General features: G+C 44.2%; 1 protein-coding gene across 3 annotated transcripts in view; it reads left to right on the top strand.

Annotated features, from left to right (window-relative positions):
* The window catches only part of KIAA1210 (KIAA1210 ortholog), a 115,185-nt gene that overhangs the window by 68,632 nt on the left and 24,107 nt on the right, over positions 1-22,446 (top strand). For all 3 annotated transcript variants that reach the window (XM_066581764.1, XM_066581763.1, XM_066581765.1), the window contains exons 5-9: positions 279-437; positions 3,770-3,835; positions 18,737-18,946; positions 20,261-20,320; positions 21,963-22,053. In XM_066581764.1, the coding sequence (XP_066437861.1) occupies positions 279-437; positions 3,770-3,835; positions 18,737-18,946; positions 20,261-20,320; positions 21,963-22,053 (586 nt within the window). The remainder of the gene's footprint in view (positions 1-278; positions 438-3,769; positions 3,836-18,736; positions 18,947-20,260; positions 20,321-21,962; positions 22,054-22,446) is intronic.

Here is a 22,446-nt window from a genome sequence, read left to right on the forward strand (position 1 = left end):
CATTGGTAGCATAGCAGTACATTTTCACCATCTCTTTACACATTGCATCTTCATAGCGTTCCCGAAGCATGGTCGTGCCCATTGATGCTTTTGAGAAATAATGGTAGTTGCTAAATAAATCATTACGACTTTCATCAAATGTGCAGGTCAATTATTTACAAATTATCTAGTGTCGCTAAGCTTCTCTTCTATATCTTCCTTTCACCCTGACAGCAGACGCTAATGATCTGTCTGTTACATCGGAGCGGAAACTAACAATGTGCTGTGTTATTCATTAGCTGCAGCTCCAGCAAAACATACGGATAGGGTCTCCACCACAGGGTATTGTCCCCAAGAAACTCGAGGATTCCGGGACACTTTCAGAAGATGATGGCCTGCCAAGGAGTCCTCCAGAGATAACTTCACTGCATGAGATTCTTGCCCAGTCATCAGGGAATGTAAGTTTCTGGGAATTTATTAGATATTTTCTTTTGTATCAGTTGAATGGTATTATACATGACTGTTCATAAACTTTGTGAAAACTTTACTATATTAAGCAATGGCGCACAATGGAACCCAACTGAATTGCAAATAGAAGGCAACACTATCCCATTTGCTGGATGTGCAAGGGTGGTAAGGGGCAATATTGCCCATATACCTTCAGGGAATAAAGGATTCCATTTGCTAAACCTTGGATGCTGTTGTCTTCTAATAGAAATTGGATTTAAGTGCATTATGGTGATTTTATTATTATGCTCACTATGCATTCAGTTTTATGAGGAGATACCCAAAAGAATCAGGAATCTTCATCTGACGGGCATGACATTACTAGTACAGGCTTCTGTTGCTAGATGAAGGTCTGCGGAACCTTTGAGGTGGTATGCCTGCTGATGTCATTTGGGAAGGTTGTGTTTGGCTCCAGTGATTTTTCTTATTTTTTTTTTTAACCTTTTTTAAAAAGTTGTTCAGTTTTTGCCAAATTTTTTGATGGCTGATTTATATGAACAACGTGCAGCTGGGAAATTTTGTTCCATTTTTCCACTGCCCTAAGCACTCGTAAAAAAAGAAAAGTGGCATGAAGGGTGAGGCTAGGGTGTCATGGTGTTTTTTTTGTCAAAAATTGTTTGACCCTCAACACTGTGTAGACAAGTGCGTTGTCGTGAAAGAAGAAACAGTCACCTGTTTGCCCACAAAGCGCTGAGTGTTAATCAATTTGTGATGAAAAACTGCAAGACACCTTCATTTCACTCTCCATATTCATCCGATATCCCCCCGTTTTTTTTTGTTGTTTTTTTTTGGTTTTCGGGTGCTTTGAGCAGTGGAAATAGACACAATTTCACAGCTGCACGTTGTTCATATAAATCAGCCATCGTAAAATAGACGGAAAACTGAACAACTTGTTAAAAAAATAAATCACTGGAGCCGAATGCAAGGCTTGTCCTAGGTGCTGGCTGCCAACAAGCCAGTTTGCATTTAGATACAGAGATGGCTCACCTATTCTAGGTGAGTGAAAGTATAGCTACTAGAGATGAGCGAACCCACTCGGCCACGCCCCTTTTTCGCCCGAGCGCCGCGATTTTCGAGTACTTCCGTACTCGGGCGAAAAGATTCAGGGGGCGCCGTGGGTGAGTGGGGGGTTGCAGCGGGAAGTGGGGGGGAGAGGGAGAGAGAGAGGGCTCCCCCCTGTTCCCCGCTGCTACCCCCCGCTCCGCCACGCCTCCCCCCGCCCCCCGGCGCCCCCCGAATCTTTTTACCCGAGTACGGAAGTACTCGAAAATCGCGGTGCTGGATCGAGTAATTACTCGAAACGAGTACGTTCGCTTATCTCTAATAGCTACAACTTTGCTCTGAACAAAGACTTCTCACTTCTACAAATATCCATTAAAAAACATGATTCCTATCTTTTAATCCTTGGTTTTCCTTCTACTTATCTCTTAAGGCCCTTTTACATGCAACGATTATTGCTAAAACTGACAACATTTTTGCAGAAAATTACACACAGTCGTTTGGCAATTTGTTCACAGATAATGACTTGAAATCCTCTCTTTTTTTCCTCATTAGCTAAGTAAGCTAAGTATGAGTTGCTTGCTCAGGTGGGCGTGTGTTTAGTAGAGGGATTATCTGGCCGGCAGGATTCCATTGTCTTCTCCAACTTGGTGAGCGGCTCAAAAGACTGCTGTTACGGTATCCTACCCGATGATATGCCAAGCTGGGTTGCCATAGAACTTACTGGCAACCCCTGTCCCTGCCTACTTGCCTCCACTCCTGGCTAACCCAAGGCGGGCAACTTGGCGGCGGTCCCTGGTCTCACTAGGGACCGAGAGGGGGGACTGGCGTACCAAGATGGAACAGGGTAGGATACCGACAGGTAGGGCAGATGAACAAAACCAACAGAAGATGCACGCAGACCGAGGCAGATGGGATAACGTGGCAGATATAGCAAATAAGCTGACAACAGGAGACTGACGGAGGCAGAATGCAAGCGCACTGACAGAAACCAATAACTGGCAGTGAATGCACCTCACTGCCAGCCTTATAAACAGAAGCCTCCGCCCAGGGACGGAGAGAGGGAGGCAACTACCTCCCAGCAGAATCCAATAAACAGGAGCTCATGCACGCAGCTGCATTCACAGGTGCGCACGGCGCTGCCCGGACCCACGAGCGCACGGACCGCGCCGACCAGCCTCCCGCGCCCCCGGCAGCCGGACAACAAGCTGGGGGGAACCGCCCCGACCGCGGGGCCCTGCGCCCCGACCGCGGGGCCCTGCGCCCCGCCGCCCCGGGAGGACCTGCAGCCGCCGCATGGTAACAACTGCACAAATTCCATTCAAGTGGAACATCTTTTGAGCAGCCTGACTACTATTTTTATGTGAGCTAAAACCAGCAGTAAATGACAACTGAATAGTGCATGACTGCCCGTGTCTATGCGTAACAATTATCATTCACTTTCGCTCATTTTAATGAATTTTAAGCAATAATCATTGCATGTAAAAGGGCCTTTACTGTTCCACCTTTGTTGTGATTTTATTAAAGATTGGCTTGACAGTAGGTCACTGCGGGTGGTGTAACATGTAACCATGGGGTCCCATAGCAGAACTTCAAATTGTGTGTGTGTGTGTGTGCATATATAATATAAACTGTATTTGTATGTGTGATATATATATTACACACACACACACACATCATTTGAAGTTCTGCTCTGGCACCTTAATGCAGAAAAGAAATTAATGTCATATCACTTGTGTATACCCCCTGAGCTTAGTTTTATAGATGTTCTTAAAGGAATTGTCCTGGACTTTACTATAGATGACCTAGCCTCAGGATAGGTCATTAACAGTTGAATGGTGAGAGTCTGCCACTAGGGACCTTCCTAATTAGTTATTTGCCAGGCCTGCTGTCATAGCCGACAGCTCTGCCAGTAGTGCAATGGTCCAGATTGGTAGTGCATTGAATTCAATGGGAGCTGCATCTGCAATACCCATCCAGGTTGCTTCCGGCTCTGTCCACATTGACAGTGGGCCAGCTGAATAGCTGATCAGTGGGTATGTCGAGTGGTGGACCCCCACCGATTACCATTTCTAACCTATCTTCAGAATAGATCATTAATAGTTGATATCTCGGAAACCCCTCTTTAGGTATGTATGGTAGGTCAGGCTCTCATCTTGTGTCGCTTGATCATTGTGTTGAATATTAGTTAACGTTGTTGAGATTTCCGTATCTACTTGAATCAAGGTAATTGGTCTAGAAACTGAGTAAGAATACCAGTCCTAATTATTTTTACCCTTCTCAGTCTTTCGTCAGTGCCCAGAGACGCAGTTCTATAAGTTTAGGAGGCACAGACAGTGAAGACGAACCGGTATGTATGCTTCTATATAATGGTTTAAAAAGGTATAAAATGTGATGTACAGTATATAATACATTGACTTGGAATTTCATAGTTACACTCCTGTGATGGGTTTTTGGAACTCAAGGAATTGGTTGGATTATAGGGTTAAGTTGGTTATACACATGAGATGGCCATCAACAAAGCATTGAAGTGGTTATACCACAATTGCAAGTTATCCACCATTACACAGAATAGAAGATAACTTGCTGATCGGTGGGGGTCTCACTACTCAATCTCAAAAAACGCTGGCCCTGTGTGTCTCCTGTACTGCTCACTGCTGGGTTACTGCAATCCCTGAAGGGACGAGGAGACTGAATGGGAGCGTTGGTTGCGCTAGCATCGCTTAACTACTGCCTTTTGAAATTAATGGAAAGCTGATCGCACATGCTCGGCTAGTGTTCCATTCATAGTGACGTTGCTGCGGGGAAAGAAGCGACCCCCACAATGACGTGAGACTGGGACATGAGAGTCAAGATCATGGGGGATAGGGGATAACTTGCAATTGTGGTTGAAGTCTTTTAATTCAGCTGCCAGCTATCTCTTCCGACATTCCCAAAATATACAGTAAGACTACAAATCATATCCTTAAAGCAACTTGACACTTCTGGATCCCAATGTATAATCTGTAACCGGACCCCCACCTACTAGTGTCTGCTTATGTGACAGAAGCATTTGGGCCACCTCCCAGGCATCTGGGTCTTATTGCAACTGCTACTTCTGCAGCTCCTTATAGTTATATTCCTGGTTCTTCTAGTCCGAGTTTAGGGTATTTTGATCAAATAAGGTTTCTCCTCTCTGCCAGCTATAGGAGAGTTAAAATATCGCTCATCGGTCCTCACCCTTTCCAATCCACTGTCTGACTTTTTCAGACATTCTGATTGAAGTCTGTACAGCTTTGATGTTGGAAGACGTCTGTCAGGGTATTCTTATGGTATATTACTGGCCGCTCTGTTGTCGCAGGCCTTTCCAGCATGTTCCATACTGCAGTACTGGCTCTAGCCAGCAGATGGTGCCATTGTATAATAGCAGAAAGAGAAAACCCCTAGGAAACACTGAATCCAACATTGGATTGCAAAGGGTTAAGATCTGTGGTATCGAATTAAATCAAGGGATTTCAGCCTGTGTCATGTTCCCGTCATTGGCGTTCTACTGTAGGTGAATTAGCATTTGCTCTTTTCCTCCCACCCTCGCCGCTGAGAATGGAGAGAGGGCTTCTGGCAGCTACTGTGGACAGGATAGCAGCCTTTTCATGTGATATATCAATTTACCGCACATCCTTTTCTGTTTATGTAGAATTTGTTATTAATTAATTATGCATGTGTTCTGTTTCCTTTGGTCATGGAATGTAACAAACCATTTCCTGTTGCATGTTAATTCTCTTAAGAGTCTTGTTTTCTTAAAGGGACTGTGAAAATTACAGAAAAACAAAACTAAAATTCTTCAAAAATAGGACAGTCACAATCTATATATTTTTTTAAAAAAATCCTAAAATCCTGCATTTTTCACACTGATGAAGGAGCCTAATATTAGTCTGTCACTTCCTGATCTCTGCAGTCATCTCACTAACATCACAGGCAGGATTATGAGAGGTGACACCTATATGTAGATAACAGGATCCACCATTCACAATAGGTATAAGCTGTGGCTATCTACTCCCCTCCCTGCAGAATGACCCCTGCCCACATGTCTAGAACAGCCTTCTGTCCATTGTGTGAATGGCCCACGAAGCTGCTGTAAATCATCTTTTTAAATGGTATTAAACATAGCTCAAGAAAGACGGACATCCATATAGTCCTGTACAGACAAGAAAATTCTACTCAGAAAATTAAAAAAATGATTAGAAAATGGAAAATGTATCTCTTTCTGGTTTTAATGAATACCCAAAAAATTGTTGCTATAGTTCCTTTAAATTTACGGAATTTAAGTTCCTTAGCAAAATGTTATGTGGCTGTTGTATTATGTAGATGGATGTTTGGGAAATGTACAACGTATGTAAAAAAATGGAATTGACAACTTATGTAAAAATTGGAATTGATGAAGGCCGGTGATATAATTTATTTTTGTAATGGAAACATTTCTTAGTGAGTCTTTTTAAAACAATCATTTTATTAAAGGCATCATGTCAGCAATAGAGTTGAGCGAACGTACTCTGGCGAGCTTGATAGTCGTTCGAGTATTAGCATACTCAATGGTGCTCGTTACTCGAACGAGCATCAAATCGCGTTCGACCCCGCCCCAGCTTTTGGCTCCTCCCCGCTGTGACGTGCCTGTTTTGGCCCCTCCCTGGCACGACGCAGCGCGCGTCATTGGCAAATTTTTCGTCGGGAGGGGGAGAGAGAACACACGAACCAAGAAAAAAAGAAAAAAAAAGCTTGTGACCCTGTGTTCCACATACAAAAATGCTCGAGTCTCCTATTGCAGTCAATGGGGTTCGTTACTCGAGTAGAGCTCTCGAATTTTACGAAAAGCTTGACTCGAATAACGTGGACCCGAGCATTTGGGTGCTCGCTCATCTCTAGTCAGCAACTATAAGCACCATGAACTAAGTTATGGTGCTTCTAGTATAGATGACAGGGAGTCTGAGGAGTTGTCTTGTGCTCACACGGTCCCCTGTTCCTGCAGTGTCCACTGACAGTCAGCGTAATCCCTTCCATTATCTTTATGGGAGTGTACGCACACAGCCTTCTGAAAAGAGTCGCGCTGTTATACTGGCATTGACTTTGCCGGGAAGCACCGCAGAATCGGAATTGGCCAAGTATACATTATAGCTCCCTAGACTCCCCGTCACCTGAACTATGAGCGCCGTAACTTAGTTTATGGTGCTTATAGTTATTGCCAGGTTCCCTTTAATGGGAAGTATTACAACAGATTGCGCAACTTAATTCCTCGAGGGCTGTTGACTGGCCAAGTATTTGGTCATTTGTATGGATGTTAACTGATTCATTGCCAATTCATGTTTAAAATTGTTCTAATAATGAGAGGATTTTGCAGAATGATCAAGAAACTTAAAACCATGAGAATAACAACAACATTTCCAAAGTATAGGCTCATACAGAGTCGAATCACGTTATTATGACCACCAGCTAACATCAAGAGTAACAGCCGTGTGCCGTACGGACAGTGGCTAGACGGGCTGGGAGTGGCTCAGTAAGTAGCTGGTAGGTTGTCTCCGGTATCTGGCACCATACTGACTACAGTGAATCCCTCGGTTAGGGAAGGATCCATAGAGCAAACTCAACGATTGAGGTGGTCCCATAGATGCTCAATTGGGAAGTATGTAGAAGTCTTGGTCATGCTCCTAGAAGACAACACTTTTTCTTTTAGTCGTAGTCCAATCCTGATACTGCTTTTTTTTCAGATGCAACTTTGTTGGCATAGGTACGGTGACCATCCATCTGTTTCAGAGCCCCATACGCATTAGAGTTCACTTAACTGTTGTTTTAGGCACACTTCTGGTAGCCCCCTGGTTCATTTTTATGGTGAGCTGTTGCACTGTAACAAATCAGTCGGTCCTTGCTCACCTTCATATCTGCAGCAGGGCCAGACGTTCTTGTGGCAGATGGAGCAGGGGGTCTCAGAGGAAGCTTTATTCCCATTGAAATCTTAGCAAAGGCGCCCATTACACTTTCAGCTCCACATTGGGGTTGGAGCAGGAAGTCTGAGTTGGTTTCACTCCCATTGAAATCGGTGGTGCCTATTACATGTCTGACTCCGCATCGGGGTCAGAGCTGGAAGTCTCAGAGGTGGCCTCATTCCCATTGATTTTAATGACCATAAAGCCGGTTCTGAGACTTCCTGCACCGACCTGGATGATGACGTCTGCCCCTGTTGCACCAACAGTGAGTCAGAAGGATCACCTTTTTACCAGGGATCTTGAGCAGCAGATCCTGGTGATCAGCTATTGATGACCTATCCAGAGACACATTTTAATCATGTCATGTCCAGTAAATGTTTAGAGAGTACCTACACTTTCACTTCAGAAGACCATTTCGGCTCCTTCCGGCAGCTGATGATAACCCTGCATAGCGCTATATGCGGCAATCTTCGGCTGGTGGAAGGAGTAGAAAATGGGCGATGGAGCAGGAGCGCTCCAAAGTGAAAGTGTAGGTACTCTTTTTAAATTAGTTTATTCTTCTGTCAGGCAGAGGAATGAGCAGAAGGCCGGCTGCACACGACTGGGTAAGTTTCCGGGTCCTGCAGCAGAATCTGACCCTTTACCCGTCCGGTGACCTCGCGTACCTCTCAGTTGTTTCTTTTCTTCTGTACTGCGGATGGTCCAAACGACTCACTGTCAGACATGCGCAGTTCAGATTTTACCGTGCCGTCACCTAGCGATGACGCGGAATCCACGACCTGTCTGCAATGTTAAATACGGATGGACCGCGGTCAGACAGCTTCCATTGACTTCAATGGAAGCCGTCCGTGCGGACATCACACTAAAATAGAGCATGCTGCGATTTTATTCCTCCATGAGCGGAAAATAGCAATTGATTTCTGCTCACGTGCCGGAAATGTGCTTTTCCATAGTATGCCATGGATGGTGTTTGCAGCAGAACCTGTGTGTGTCATTGCACAGTTGAGCAATGGAAGAATGCTCTATGGAGTGACGAATCGCGGTACTCTCGCTTCAAATCCGATAGATGTACCTGGGTGTAAAGGAGCCAGGGGAACGTCCTCTGCCTGAGTGTATCGTGCCAGCCACGGGCGTAACTATAGAGGGTGCAGGGGATGCGGTTGCACCTGGGCCCAGGAGCCTTAGGGGGCCCATAAGGCCTCTCTTCTCCATATAGGGAGCCCAGTACTATGAATAAAGCATTATAGTTGGGGGCCCTGTTACAGGTTTTGCATTGGGGCCCAGGAGCTTCAAATTATGCCTCTGTGCAGCATGGTTTAGGTATGGGTACGGGTACAGATACAGATAGGGGGGGGGGGGCTGCTCACCTTTTGCATCAGGGCCCTTGAGCCTTTAGTTACGCCCCTGGTGCCAGCAGTTAAGTATGGCAGAAGCTCAGTTATAGTCTGGGGATGTGTTACATGGCATTATCTCGGTCTGTTGGTTGTAGTAACAAGAACCATAAACACAGAGGTGTACCTTGATATTCTAGACAACAATAGGCTGTCGATAATGTGAAAGTACTGTCTTGTCGGAAGTATTGCTGACCATTTCCAATGTGCATTGTCACAAATCCAACGCTGTTTTACGTCAATTTGAGGGTATGGATGTTTCACAATTGGACTGCCTGCACAGAGTCCTGACCCGAACCCTACTGAACATCTTTGGGATGAACTAAAAAGTCGGGTCGGGAAATATGAACAGCATCCATCTTCTTTGAGAGAACTCGCCAAATGTTTGCAGGAAGAATGGGGGGAAATACCAGCTGAAGTGTAACGGACATTAGTAGAAAGTATGCCATGGACAGTATTCTATGTCATTAGCGCCAAAGGAACCCCATTAACATATGGAAATAAATACTACTTTCCATTCTTGCTCAGGTGTCCAGACGTCAGACAGTGGATTGGAAATGGTTAATTGAAGACGTTCTGATTGAAGGCTGTACAGCTCTGACGTCGGAAGATGTCCGGCAGGGTATTCTTGCTGTTGTCAGGGGCCTCTCCAGCATGTCCCATACCACACTACTGGCTCTAGCCAGCAGATGGCGCCATTGTATAATAGCAGAAAGAGAAAGCCCCCTAGGAAACCTGAATCCAAAATTGGATTGCAAAGGGTTAATTTTGGTGGTATAGAGAAGTTTTGCACTTTGTCCAACAAAAGACATTAGTTTGTTTTATTGGGAGTTTATTTTCAACGTTTGGCCTCTTGCGATGGTTGTGCTGAGCAGAGAAATCAGAGTGGTTTTCAGCTGGATCCATGGAATCCACAGGCCAGGCATTGTTCGGCCACAGTGTATATTACAGATCTATTTCAGTCCTATGGTTTAGAAAGCGTATACTAAAGTCGCCATTTACAATTTTGGTCGGCCTACAAAACATATTTATAATTATAGACAGGAAAAAAATATATAGCGCGCTGAATAATAAAACAACTCTGCTCCGTAATTGTGGGTTAGGCTGGATTTTTATATATGTCTCTTGGCCCGGCCTCGGAGTTCCAGTTTTATGAAGTTAAACATAATAAGTGGATTCCCAGCTTGTGATTAAGCACCATTTAGCCGCTATTATCAGGCAGATGGTGCACGCTGAGTTTGTCTAGTGGATGATTTTGGAAGGAGGGAAGATTAATGGCATGTAATAACTCAGCACAAATGTTAAACATCGGTTCCAGATGTTCTTTGCAGATTATGTCGATTCTTACAAAACTTAAAACACTAATAATCACTTTTCTGTTCTGTTCACTTCTTGACAAGTAATTAAATGCCCTTGTTTCTGGCTGGATTGTCGCATGAGTTTGTCCTAAAATAGTGTTATTTTGTCTTGGCACAGAGAGTTTAAACCATTATACACAGCATTTAGAAAGTCTTCAGACCCTTTAACTTTTTTGAAAAATTTTGTTTTAATTGTGCAAATTAAGAAAAAATCATGTTTTCTCTATCATTCTGCACTCAATACCCCATAATGACCAAGTTAAGACCGAATTTTCAACATTTTTGTAACTTTTTTTTAAATTTTTTTAATGAAAAACTAACTTTTTGCATTGACCTAAGTATTCACACCCTGTACTCAGTACTTTGTTGAAGCACCTATGGCAGTGATTACAGCCTCCAGTCTTCTTGGGTATGATGCCACAAGGTTTGTACACCTGGATTTGGGAGTTTTCTGCCATTCTTCTCTGCAGATCCTCTCAAGCTCTGTTGGGTTGGATGGGGTCTTCTGTGGACAGCCATTTTCAGGTCTCTCCAGAGATATGGATATTGATAGTTGTCCCTAAGTCACTCCTGTGTTGGTTGTGTGCTTAGGGTTATTGTCTTGTTGGAAGTTGAACAAGTCTGAGGTCTCTTAGGCTCTGTTTCAGGTTTTGATTAAGAAGATCTCTACTTTGCTCCATGGAGCTTTCTATCAACCCTAACCAGTCTCCTTGTCCCAGCTGCTGAAATACACCCCCACATGTTGCCACCACCATGCCTCACTGTAGGGATAATATTTAGGCAGATAATGAGCGCCGCCTGGTTTCCTACAGACATAGCACTTGGAGTTGAAGCCAAAAAGTTTACTCTTGGTTTTATCAGATCAGAGAATCTGTTTTCCCGCCATTTAAGAATCCTTTAGGTGCTTTTTGGCAAACTCCAGGTGGGCTTTCATGTGTCTCTTACTGAGGAGAGGTTTCTTTCCGGCCACTCTGCCATAAAGCCCAGATTGGTGGAGTTACCCAGTGATGGTTGACTTTTTAAAAGTTCCTCCGATCTGCCTACACTATCTTTGGAGCTCAGCCAGAACAACCATTGGGTTCTTGGTCACCTCTCTTACCCAGGCCCTTCTCCCCCCGTTTTACTTAGTTTTGTGGGTTGGCTAGCTCTAGGAAGAGATCTGATTGTTCCAAACTACTTCCATTTAAGAAGAGACAACTGTACTCTTGGGAAGTTTCAGTGCAGCAGAAAATTTTTGCAGCCTTCTTCAGATCAGTGCCTCCACACAATCCTATCTCTCAGCTCTACAGGCAGTTCTTAGCCCTCATGGCCTGGTTTTGGCTCTGATGTCCATCGGAGTTCTGCGCTATTATTGCTTTAAAAAAATGCTCAGATGGAAACCTAGAAAATATCAATATGATCAGTGCCTAAGTATATTACTTTGAGCCCAATTTGACCAGGCTTCTAATATAGTTAAAGGAGCATACACTAGTGATTTATGGAGAGGTCTTCCAAACAAGCCTCCAATCAGGTTAAAGCTGATCAAAGAACAAATTGTCAGTAAGGACTGGTAATGATTGTTGAAGCTGCATATTTGGTCCTATGGTCAATGGTATTCATTAAGTTTACTTTAAGTCCGCTTTCTTGTTCATCTTTCTTCTCCATGGACATTGTCAGGATTTAAAGAGCACTCATTCATTTTGTTAGCTTGACAAGATGCATTACAATTATTTGTGTTTTTGGAATGTTTACCACTAGAGATGAGCGAGCATACTCGCTAAGGGCAATTGCTCAAGCGAGCATTGCCCTTAGCGAGTACCTGCCCGCTTGAGAGAAAAGGTTCGGCTGCCATCGCAGGTGACAGGTGAGTTGCAGCAGTGAGCAGGGAGAGCGGGGGGGGGGGGGGGGGGGGGGGGAGGGAAGGGGGAGAGAGAGATCTCCCCGCTCTACCCCGCTGCTCCCTGCCCACCGCCGGCAGCCGAACCTTTTCTCTCGAGCGGGCAGGTACTCTCTAAGGGCAATGCTCGCTCGAGTAATTGCCCTTAGCGAGTATGCTCGCTCATCACTATTTACCACTTTCTAAGTGTATTTGAATAAAAAAAACCTGCTTATTGCAAGGTTAGCGCTCGTTCACATTCATTTCAGAGGTTCTGTTTGGAGCTTCTATTACAAATTTCCATTAATATCCAGGATGAATTAGTGTTGCATGCAGTGCTCTTTCACCTAGGAAATGCTGGAAAACATAATGGAAGTCTATGAAGTCCATTCGGCACCGTTGGGTTTTGTCCTAAGACAAATCTGTTCTGGCCATGGATTCCGTTTTTTTCTGCAGGCAAATTAAATCCCAAATGGTGAAGTCTCCTGGAAATTTAAGCCCAAATCTTAGGAAAACAAGGTCTTTTTATTCAGGCCGATGATTGACATGGATGTTTCCCCAATCATCGGCCATTGTGAAAGGGTCAGCAATCATCCAATGGAGCAAACACTTGTTCATCGGCTGATTGCGTCTTCAGTGTGAGCATAAAAATGCTTGCTAGGTAGCAGCACATCTATGTAAACAGGAACACAAGTGTACACAGAAGGAATGCGCATTGACTGACATGCTCATTGCCAACACTCCTTACCACAGATGGATTTGCCTGTGTAAATCTACCCCTTTACTTTCCAGCTTTTGAGGACTGCTTTGAGCAATGAAAAATTCTGGACAGTTATTCGTCCTTTACTCAAACTTTTTCAATCTTAGACTCCAAGTATTTTGAAAACGCACTCTCTTTTTTTATTGTCCATTGATTTAGAGTGTTATTATTGGCCTCTGCTTCTAGCTGCAAGTGCCCATGTAGGTAGTTTAGGTAGTCCATGCATGTCATTTTTATACTACTGGAGGACTATTGAACAGTGTCTGTCAACATTTCTTTTCTTTTGATCATTCAGATAACATAACATAGTTCGTAAAGCCAAATGAAGACAATGTCCATCTAGTCCAGCCTGTCTCTCCTGTGTTGTTGATCCAGAGGAAGGCAAAAAACCCCAAGAGCAGAAGCCAATTAGCCCTTTTGGGGAAAAACTTCCTTCTCGACTCCCTAATGGCAATCAGGCTGTTCCCTGGATCAACCCCTACTAGTCCCTACCTGCCTGTAAACCCGGATTACAGACATCAAGCCCCCTTTTAAACTCCTCTATGGATTTTGCCATCACTACTTCCTCAGTCAGAGAGTTCCACAGTCTCACTGCTCTTACAGTAAAGAACCCTTTTCTATGTTGGTGATGAAACCTGCTTTCCTCTAAGCATAGCGGATGCCCTCTCGTTACCGTCACAGTCCTGGATATAAACAGATCCTGGGAGAGATCCTTGTATTGTCCCCTCATGTATTTATACACAGTTATTTGGTCACCCCTTATGTCTTTTTACTCTTCCTAACTCTGTGTTGCCCACACTGAGGTCATATAGCTACTACATCATCCAAAGACTCAGAATTTGTTTGCGTAGTATTTCAGTTTTACAGAGTTGAATGTCCTATAATTTACATTTTTATACAATTGTATGCATCAGTTCAGATCTTTTTTTAGATGTTTCTCTGTTCCTGCAGTAGTTGTTTAATTGGACCATGGATCACAATATTTTAGGAAACTTCTTTTGATTTGTAGACTCAGCTCAGCAAGGCAACAGCGATAATGACTATGCCACCATAGGTTTTTCTTTCTTCCTCTTCCTTGCCCTCCTTTACAGGAGAAGGAGAAGAAGAAAGTGAAGGAGCAAGTAAATGGGGAAGAGAAGATCTTCCCTCTTCTTCTTCACCATCTCCTCCTCCAGTGAAGGAAGAAGAGGAAGAAGAAATATAAATATATTATATGGATGGATGATGATGGCTAGAAGCTGCTTCAGCTGACAGTCCTAAAACAGGAAGGTAGATTATGATGGCAAGCCTAACTACACTATACTAGGTCCATAGCTCTACCTAGTCTACCAATGTAACTGGACCACTACTCTCCCTATGGGCCAGCGGGCACCTAATCTGTCGCTATCCTTATACTGAATACCAGTCCCTGTTTAACATACTAACTAATACACTAATCACACTATGGGTATGATCAACCAGAACTGCTTCCGACTTAGGGGTTACCAATGGGTCATATTAGTAACCAATAGAGCATACTCGCTAAGGACAATTGCTCGATCGAGCATTGTCCTTAGCGAGTATCTCCCCGCTCGGCAGAGAAGCTTCGGGTGCCGGCTCAGGTGACAGGTGAGTAGCGGCAGCCAGCAGTGGGGAGCGGGGGGCAGAGAGGGAGAGAGAGATCTCCCCTCCGTTCCTCCCCGCTCTCCTCCACAGCTCCCCGCCCGCCGCCGGCAGCCGAACCTTTTCTCTCGAGCGGGCAGGTACTCGCTAAGGGCAATGCTCGATGCTCGCTCATCACTAGTAACCAACATAAAAGAGCTAATCAACAACACTAGATGTAGCAGAGTTGATATCACTAGCTCTGCGCAGAGAACCTGAAAGTGAGTGGAGAGCAAAGTATCTGTTGCTCTACTATAGTTTACAGTTACACACAGCACCAAATATATATATGTGATACTGATGACAATTATTAATTGGTCACCTGCTAGTATGAAGCAGTTCTCTTGCCAGGAGAATATCTGCCCAACTGACAGGGGCAGCTCCCCTTAGATCCCCATGTGCTGCAGACTTTCTGTGCTGAATTGCAACCCCACCCCCCTTTATATCAACCTTTCAACTCCATCTCTGGGGTTTCCTTACCAGTGTCCAGGGGTTAGGGCTGAACCAACTCATTCACACCAGGGGGGTGTTGGGCAGGTCTATTATAACACATTACTAAACCTGCAAACAGCAGTTAACCTACACTAGCATTGTTGACTTGCAGTGCTGGAGTTTTAGGTTCACGTCAGACCAAGAGTGATGTCTGGATTGAGTTTTTCAAAGTTGATGTCCTTGTTGAGATTTGAACCTAGGACTCCAGCATTACAGCGGCAACAGTGCTAACCAATAAGCCACATTCATTAACCCTTTCCAATCCACTGTCTGACCTGTGAAGACATTATGATTTAAGGCTGTACAGTTCTGATGTTGGAAGACGTCCGTCGGGGTTCTCTTACTGTATATTGCCAGCCTCTCTGCTGTCGGAGCCTATCCAATGTGTCACCTCATGCAGTACTGGCTTTAGCCAGCAGATAGCGCTGTTGTATAACGGCAGAAAAAGAGTAAGCCCCCTAGGAAAACCAGGATACAAATTGGATTGGAAAGGGTTAGAGGCACCATGACCAAACAAATTGTCTTCAAATTCCATTCGCCTCCCATTGAGTATAATGCAATTAAAAAATAATCCATCTGCTTTCCGTTTCCAGAACTGGAAACAAAAGTGCGGCAGTCTGCACTTCTGATCCAGTGTAAAAAACAGAGCGGAAAAAACAAACTGGATTGAAACTGCAACCTTTCCACTTCAATGCATTTCTACGGGCTTCCATGACGGAACAGCAAAACGGAATGAAAACCGTAGTGTGAAAAGGCCCTAAGCCGTGCACAAAAATAAGAAGAGCCTCCGTTTTCTGACCCATTTCTTTGTTTACTGTTTGTTTTAATTTTACTTTCTATTTCTAACATGAAGTCTGTTTTTACATGGCCGAGTAATTTGCGGAAAAAAAAATTTTTACGGGAAAAAATCGCTCCATAGCCTATCTTTGGGAGTTCCCTTGGAACACATCGTATTGTCAATTGTTTTTAATGGGGCCGGCGCACCATTGCACGGCGTATGAGGTGCACGCGAGTGCGATGTGAGGCTTACCCATTGAAATCAATGGAAAACACTCCGCGATCCTGTCCTGCAGCGATGCAATGCGGTTTTAACACACAGTCCTTGCATCCACGGGGACATCGCATGTTGAGCCCAATATCGGTCCTAGTTTCACGGCCCAATATCGCACTCCCATGTGAAATTAGCCTAACTAGTGTTTTATAAATAGGCAGCAAAGAAGAACAGTTGACCACAGTGTCTTATTTTCGTGCGTGCGCGCGCGGGGGGGGGGGGGGGGGATTGTACTTACCTGGTCCGCAGCATCCCGATGGTGTCCTGGTGTCCCGCGGCGGCGCGGCATCCTTCTCGTCTCACAGATGCCTTCTGCTTGCAACGGGGCTTTGAATCCCCCGCCTCCAGCAGAAGTAAGCGCTGTGATTGGCTAATCGAGCGCTGGCAGCCAATCACAGCCGGCACTCTATGAGCCAATCACAGCCATTCAGTGATGTCATTCACTGAATGGCTGTAATTGGCTTATCGGGCGCTGGCTGTGATTCGCTGCCAGCGCTCGATTAGCTAATCATAGCGCTCGCTTCTGCTGGAGGCGGGGGATTCAAAGCCCCGTCGCCAGCAGAAGACATCTGTGAGACGGAGGAGGACGCTGCACCGCCAGAGAGCATGGGGATGCTGCAGAGCAGGTGAGTATTAATTGGGGGGGGGGGCATCCGAAATAGGTCCTATTTTTGGGGGGAGGCCTTATATTTCAAGCCTCCCCTGAAAACCCGATAGGTCCTACCCCGATAGTAAGACCTATTTTTGGGGAAACGCGGTAGTAACCCCCCTCAAAAAAACAAAACAACTTTTATGTCCCCACAGCAACCCTTCCCCCTTTGTGCTCCATCTATCCAGTATTGGAAAAGTGCGGCATATTATAGAATCCCATAAGAATCGGCTTTCATTTTTCTAGTTTTAACAAAATGAAGTTAAAAAAATGTGACTCGCTGCTGTGATAACGCTGAGCTGTCAGAATATACAGGTGAAAGAGTTATGATGAGATCATCATAGACCGAGTGCAATAACAGGAACTAGTAATTCTGCACATTTTCTTAAAAACCCAATAAAGGAGCTTTTACATAGAACTTGTGGGAGTTCTGTAACAAACAAATGCAGGTTGGAGGAAACAATGTCTGAATCGTCTTCATTCGTACTTGAAGTTGTTGGCTTTGTAGCAATATAAAGACCTTTTCCAGATTTATAGTAAGTTTTGGCTATTCTGGGAAAACATTACAACACTCGCTCATATAATATACTAGCTGATATACCCGACTTCGCCCGAGTTAATTTGGTACTGGTGTTTATCTGGTGTTCACATGGAAAATCTTATGAAGTCGTGGTTACGTTAGAGATACTGAGGAAAAAGATATGTTCACCATTTTGCATAGTTCTCTGCGTTACCCAGAAAACACCACATGGAGGCAACCATGCGACGTTTCCTTTATATAAAATGACATCAGGAAGTGAGAGAATTAGATAACATACATAAAATTTGGACACATTCTTTTGCGCTTAGAATTGAATAATCGAGTCGGGACCCATTAACTTTTCATATTTATGACACAATCAATGCTTGTGCCAAATTTCCCATTTCTATGACACCGGAAAGTGAAGAAATTACATTCCGCACGTAAAATTTGGACGCTAATTCTTTTGCGCATAGAATTGAATAATGGAGTTGGGACCCATTAGCTTTTCCTATTTATGACATAATCAATGCTCGTGCCAAATTTCACGTTTCTATGACACCGGAAAGTGAAAAAATTACATTCCGCACGTAAAATTTCGATGCCAATTCTTTTGCGCTAGAATTGAATAATCGAGTTGGGACCTATGAACTTTTCCTATTTATGACATAATCAATGCTCGTGCCAAATTTCCTCTTTCTATGACACCGGAAAGTGAAGAAATTACATTCCGCATGTAAAATTTTGACGCCAATTCTTTTCCGCATAGAATTGAATAATCGAGTTGGGACCCATTAGCTTTTCTTATTTATGACATAATCAATGCTAGTGCCAAATTTCACGTTTCTATGACACCGGAAAGTGAGAAAATTACATTCCGCACGTAAAATTTGGACGCTAATTCTTTTGCGCATAGAATTGAATAATGGAGTTGGGACCCATTAGCTTTTCTTATTTATGACATAATCAATGCTAGTGCCAAATTTCACGTTTCTATGACACCGGAAAGTGAAAAAATTAGATTCCGTACGTAAAATTTGGATGCTAATTCTTTTGCGCATAGAATTGAATAATCTTGTTGGGACCCAGTAGCTTTTCTTATTTATGACATATTCAATGCCCGTGCCAAATTTAAAGTTTTTATGACATTGGGAACTGAGTGATTTAGATTATGCACGTTAAATTTCGACGCCAATTCTTTTGCGCTAGAATTGAATAATCGAGTTGGGACCCAATTACTTTTCCTATTTTGGAGATAATCTATGCTTGCGCCAAAATTCATGTTTCTACGACATCGGGAAGTTGGAGAACTTTTGGCGAGTCAGTGAGTCAGTCAGTGAGGGCTTTCGTCTTTTTATATATATATATATATATATATATATATATATATATATATGTCTCACTTTAAGCTTTGTTAACATTTGTGTAAATAACTTCATCACAGCGGCAGAACGACGTAAATGACAGAACGCCAGTTCCATTATATGATGGATACGAATGGCACCTAGCAGACCTCATTGACTATAAATGGGTCCGTTATGTGTATGAACATTAAATAGCTTTTTCTATCCCAAATGTAGGAATCCTCTGAATTGTCTTCACGTCCCACCAGTCCATCGCACTCCAGTGTCCTTTTGTGTCCTACCTCTCCAGCCAACCATTTCCTTCTAGCAGATTTTACGTCTCCAGCAAGTTCTGTGACCTGTCTGGATAATTCTGCAGCAAAGCACAAGATTTCAGTTAAGCCAAAGAAACAGAGAGCACCAACCATGAATGTGAAGAAAACACAGGTACATGCTGATAACATTACTTTTGCTGCATCCAATGACTCTCTAACTAGTCAATGGGCTTTCTTTTTAGCGGTAGGAGCTCCATTTTTCTGATGCAGATCTCCACATGCCCTGTTTCTCTCCCCACAGATAAAGTTGAACGGACTGCATAAGTGTATCAAAAAATTGGTTGCTTTCTTTCACAAACCAGGACTATGTGGTCAATGGGGTGTATCTGTTTTTGCATTTCAGTGTAATTCACTTCAGAGCTACTGTAGTGATTTCGGGCAGTGGGTGGGAGCCTCAGGTTTAATAGTTGCAGGTCTGGAGAGTAGTCAAGAAAGATCCAGGGGTCAGCAACAGGAGGTCTCGGTTTGTGGTACAGATGGATGAGGAGAGTAGTGTAGTCGGAAGGGAAGCCAGATGTCAGTAAAAGGAGGGCTCTTTGCAGCAAAGATAGATGAGGCGAGTAGTGTATTCAGAAAGGAAGCCAGATGTCAGTAACGGGAGGGCTCGGTTTGCAGCACAGATAGATGAGGCGAGTAGTGTATTCAGAAAGGAAGCCAGATGTCAGCAACGGGAGGGCTCGGTTTGCAGCACAGATAGATGAGGCGAGTAGTGTATTCAGAAAGGAAGCCAAATGCCAGTAACGGGAGGGCTCGGTATGCAGCACACATGGATGAGGTGAGTAGCAAAGTTGGAAGGGAAGCCTGAAGTCAGTAATGGGAGGTTACGGATTGCAGCACAGATGGATGAGGTGGTTAGCGTAGTCGGAAAGGAAGGCAGAAGTCAGAATCAGGAGGTCTTGCAGAAACTGCAGAGGAACAGGCAAGTGAAGCTTGATCAAACTGCTGTGGAGCAGAATAATCACTCAGGGAAGGAGGGATCAGGGCCAGGTTTATACAGCAAGTCTAATCAGAGACAGAGGCGGGGTCAGAACCATGTGGCAGGAAGTGGATGACCAGGTTCATGGAATAAGGCTGAGAGTCATGAAGGGAAACAGTCCACAGGCTGGATAGCTCAACAGGGAGAGCAGCCAGCTGGGAGTACAGGAGGGCTTGGTTTTGATTCCTGACAGCTCCAATGTGAGGCCATTGACAAGTGAAGCGCTGTTTCTGGAAAGAAAACCACTTTACTTGTGTTTCTGGAAAGAACCAGCCATGTTTCTGATGCATCCTCGTTAAATGATAAATTCTTGCTATCTGCAGCCACCAGTATTTAGTATACATCTAACTACATGGTCTATGATAAAAATGTTGTGCTCAAAATGTACAAGTTGCAAGCTGATATACAGGAATTGAAGTGTAAGAAGTTATGTCCCTATTCTTTTTCCAGGGTATCAATGGAACAAACAAGCCAATACAAATGAAAAAGGGAGAAGAACATTCTAACATGGTAAAGAACTATGACGCATGGTCAACCAAAAAAGCATTTATACCTGATCATTGCCTAATATAGACTTGCCCAATGACTGAACAACAAGCAGTAAAAAGGCTAGTTTGTTTCCCATCGCCTCTCCATGCAGACATACAAATTATCGTTTGTCAGTGGCACATCTCTTCATGTAAACTGGTTATGTGTCCTCCACAAGAATTGTGGTGTGTAAGTGTAAAACTTAAGAGCGCTGATCAACTTGCTTGTTTATCTGGCAATGATCTGTTTGTGTACAACACGTGTCAAACGCAAGGCCCGTGGGCCGAATCCGGCCCGCTGCCTCATGTTATGTGGCCTGTGGCGTGCTGACGCCGCTCACCACTGGAGCGATTACCAGCTGGGGTGCCGCACCTCCCCGCTGGTAATCGCGCTATTACCGCTGTTCCCGGCGCACACTGACGTCAGTGTGCAACCGGGATCCTCCTCCTCTGAGTCCCCTGCTCTTCAGTTCCGCAGGAGAGGACTCAGGGAGGAAGCGTGCCCAGCGCACACACTGACGTCAGTGTGCATCGGGGATCATCGTGAGCAGAGGGGGAGCGGCACTGACTGCAAGGAGGAGGTAAGTATAAGGGTTAGGGGGGTTAATATTTTTGCTGGGGGGGGTGTTACTATTTCTGCTGGGGGGGTGTTAATATTTCTGCTGGGGGGGTTAACATTGGTGCTGGAGGGGGCTAATATTACTGCTGTTGGGGGGGTGTTAATATTACTGCTGCTGGGGGGGGGGGGGTTAATATTACTGCTGCCATAGGGGGGGGGGTGTTAATATTACTGCTGCTGTGGATGATGTTGCTAAGGGGTTATTACTAGTGAGGGGGCATGTAATACTGTGGGGGTCACTATTACTACTGGGGCCACTCTGGGGGGTTACTATTACTACTGGAGCCATTGTGGGATACCCTGTTACTACTGGGGCCACTGTGGGATACCCTGTTACTACTGGGGCCACTGTGGGGGTCAATATTTTTACTGGGGCCACTATAAGGGTTACTATTAGGTCTCGTTCACTCGGGTGTAATCCTATTTTGGTCGCACAAATACGCTGCGTATTTGCGCAATCGAAAATCGCTTATGCCTGCATATTTGGCCACGCAAAAAAGAACGCAGATGGGCCCACTGAAATGGTGCGCAAATATGCAGTGAATACGGAGGTTTCTTGCGCATTCACCACATATTTGCACAACCCAATCACTTCAATGGCCTATTGGGGTGCGTAGTACTTAACAAAATGGGTCCTGCTGTGTGAAAATATACATCATGTGAATGAACTCATTGAAATCAATGGCTTCTATTCACTGCATATTATGTACGCAAATACGCCTGTGTGAACGAGCCCTTACTAGACTGCCTTACAATCGGCCCTTTGACGGTCACCATAAGCCCGATGTGGCCCTCGGTGAAAATGAGCTTGACACCCCTGATGTACAAGAATCTTTTACTTTGGAAATATAGCATGCAAAAAATAGTTGGCCCACTATAGCCCAGATCCAAAAATATTCATCATGGCACTTAAAACTGCGTTCTCTAAATGTGGCACCCAAGTGCTCCGTTTTTTATTAATGTAATTAAACTGCTTATTTCAATCAATCTATCTTTCTTCTTGAAGATTGAAGAGCAGCAGTCAGTCAAGATCCCGGACTCGGAAAACATTTCTTTAGAGCATAAAGCACCAAGTGAAGAAATCGAAAACACAGAAGGTATTTGGCCATAACCCTAGGAACAGCATGCATTTTTAGCTCTTAATTATTTTGTTAATTGGCTTTAGAATAAAATGACTGTTTATGGTACACAGTGATCCATCATCCATGGAAGTTAGCAGAGTAATCTTGGTAGATTGGGTTTTTGCATTTGTAGAGGAAATGGAAACCAAGTAGTGAATTGTGCAGGTGAAAGCTTCAGGGACAATGGTGCATCTGTTAACTTTCTGAAACCTGAATGATTAAAGGTGTTGTCCATTTAGAATAGGCCATCAATAGATTGGTGGGGGTCTGACTCCTACGGTAGTACCAAAAGAAATCCAGCAGCACTTAAGACGTTATAGCTAGAGTTGAGCGAACATACTCTGCCGAGCTTGATGCTCGTTCAAGTAT

Source organism: Eleutherodactylus coqui, chromosome 10, assembly GCF_035609145.1.
Source record: "Eleutherodactylus coqui strain aEleCoq1 chromosome 10, aEleCoq1.hap1, whole genome shotgun sequence".
In the NCBI taxonomy this organism is placed as follows: Eukaryota; Metazoa; Chordata; class Amphibia; order Anura; family Eleutherodactylidae; genus Eleutherodactylus; species Eleutherodactylus coqui.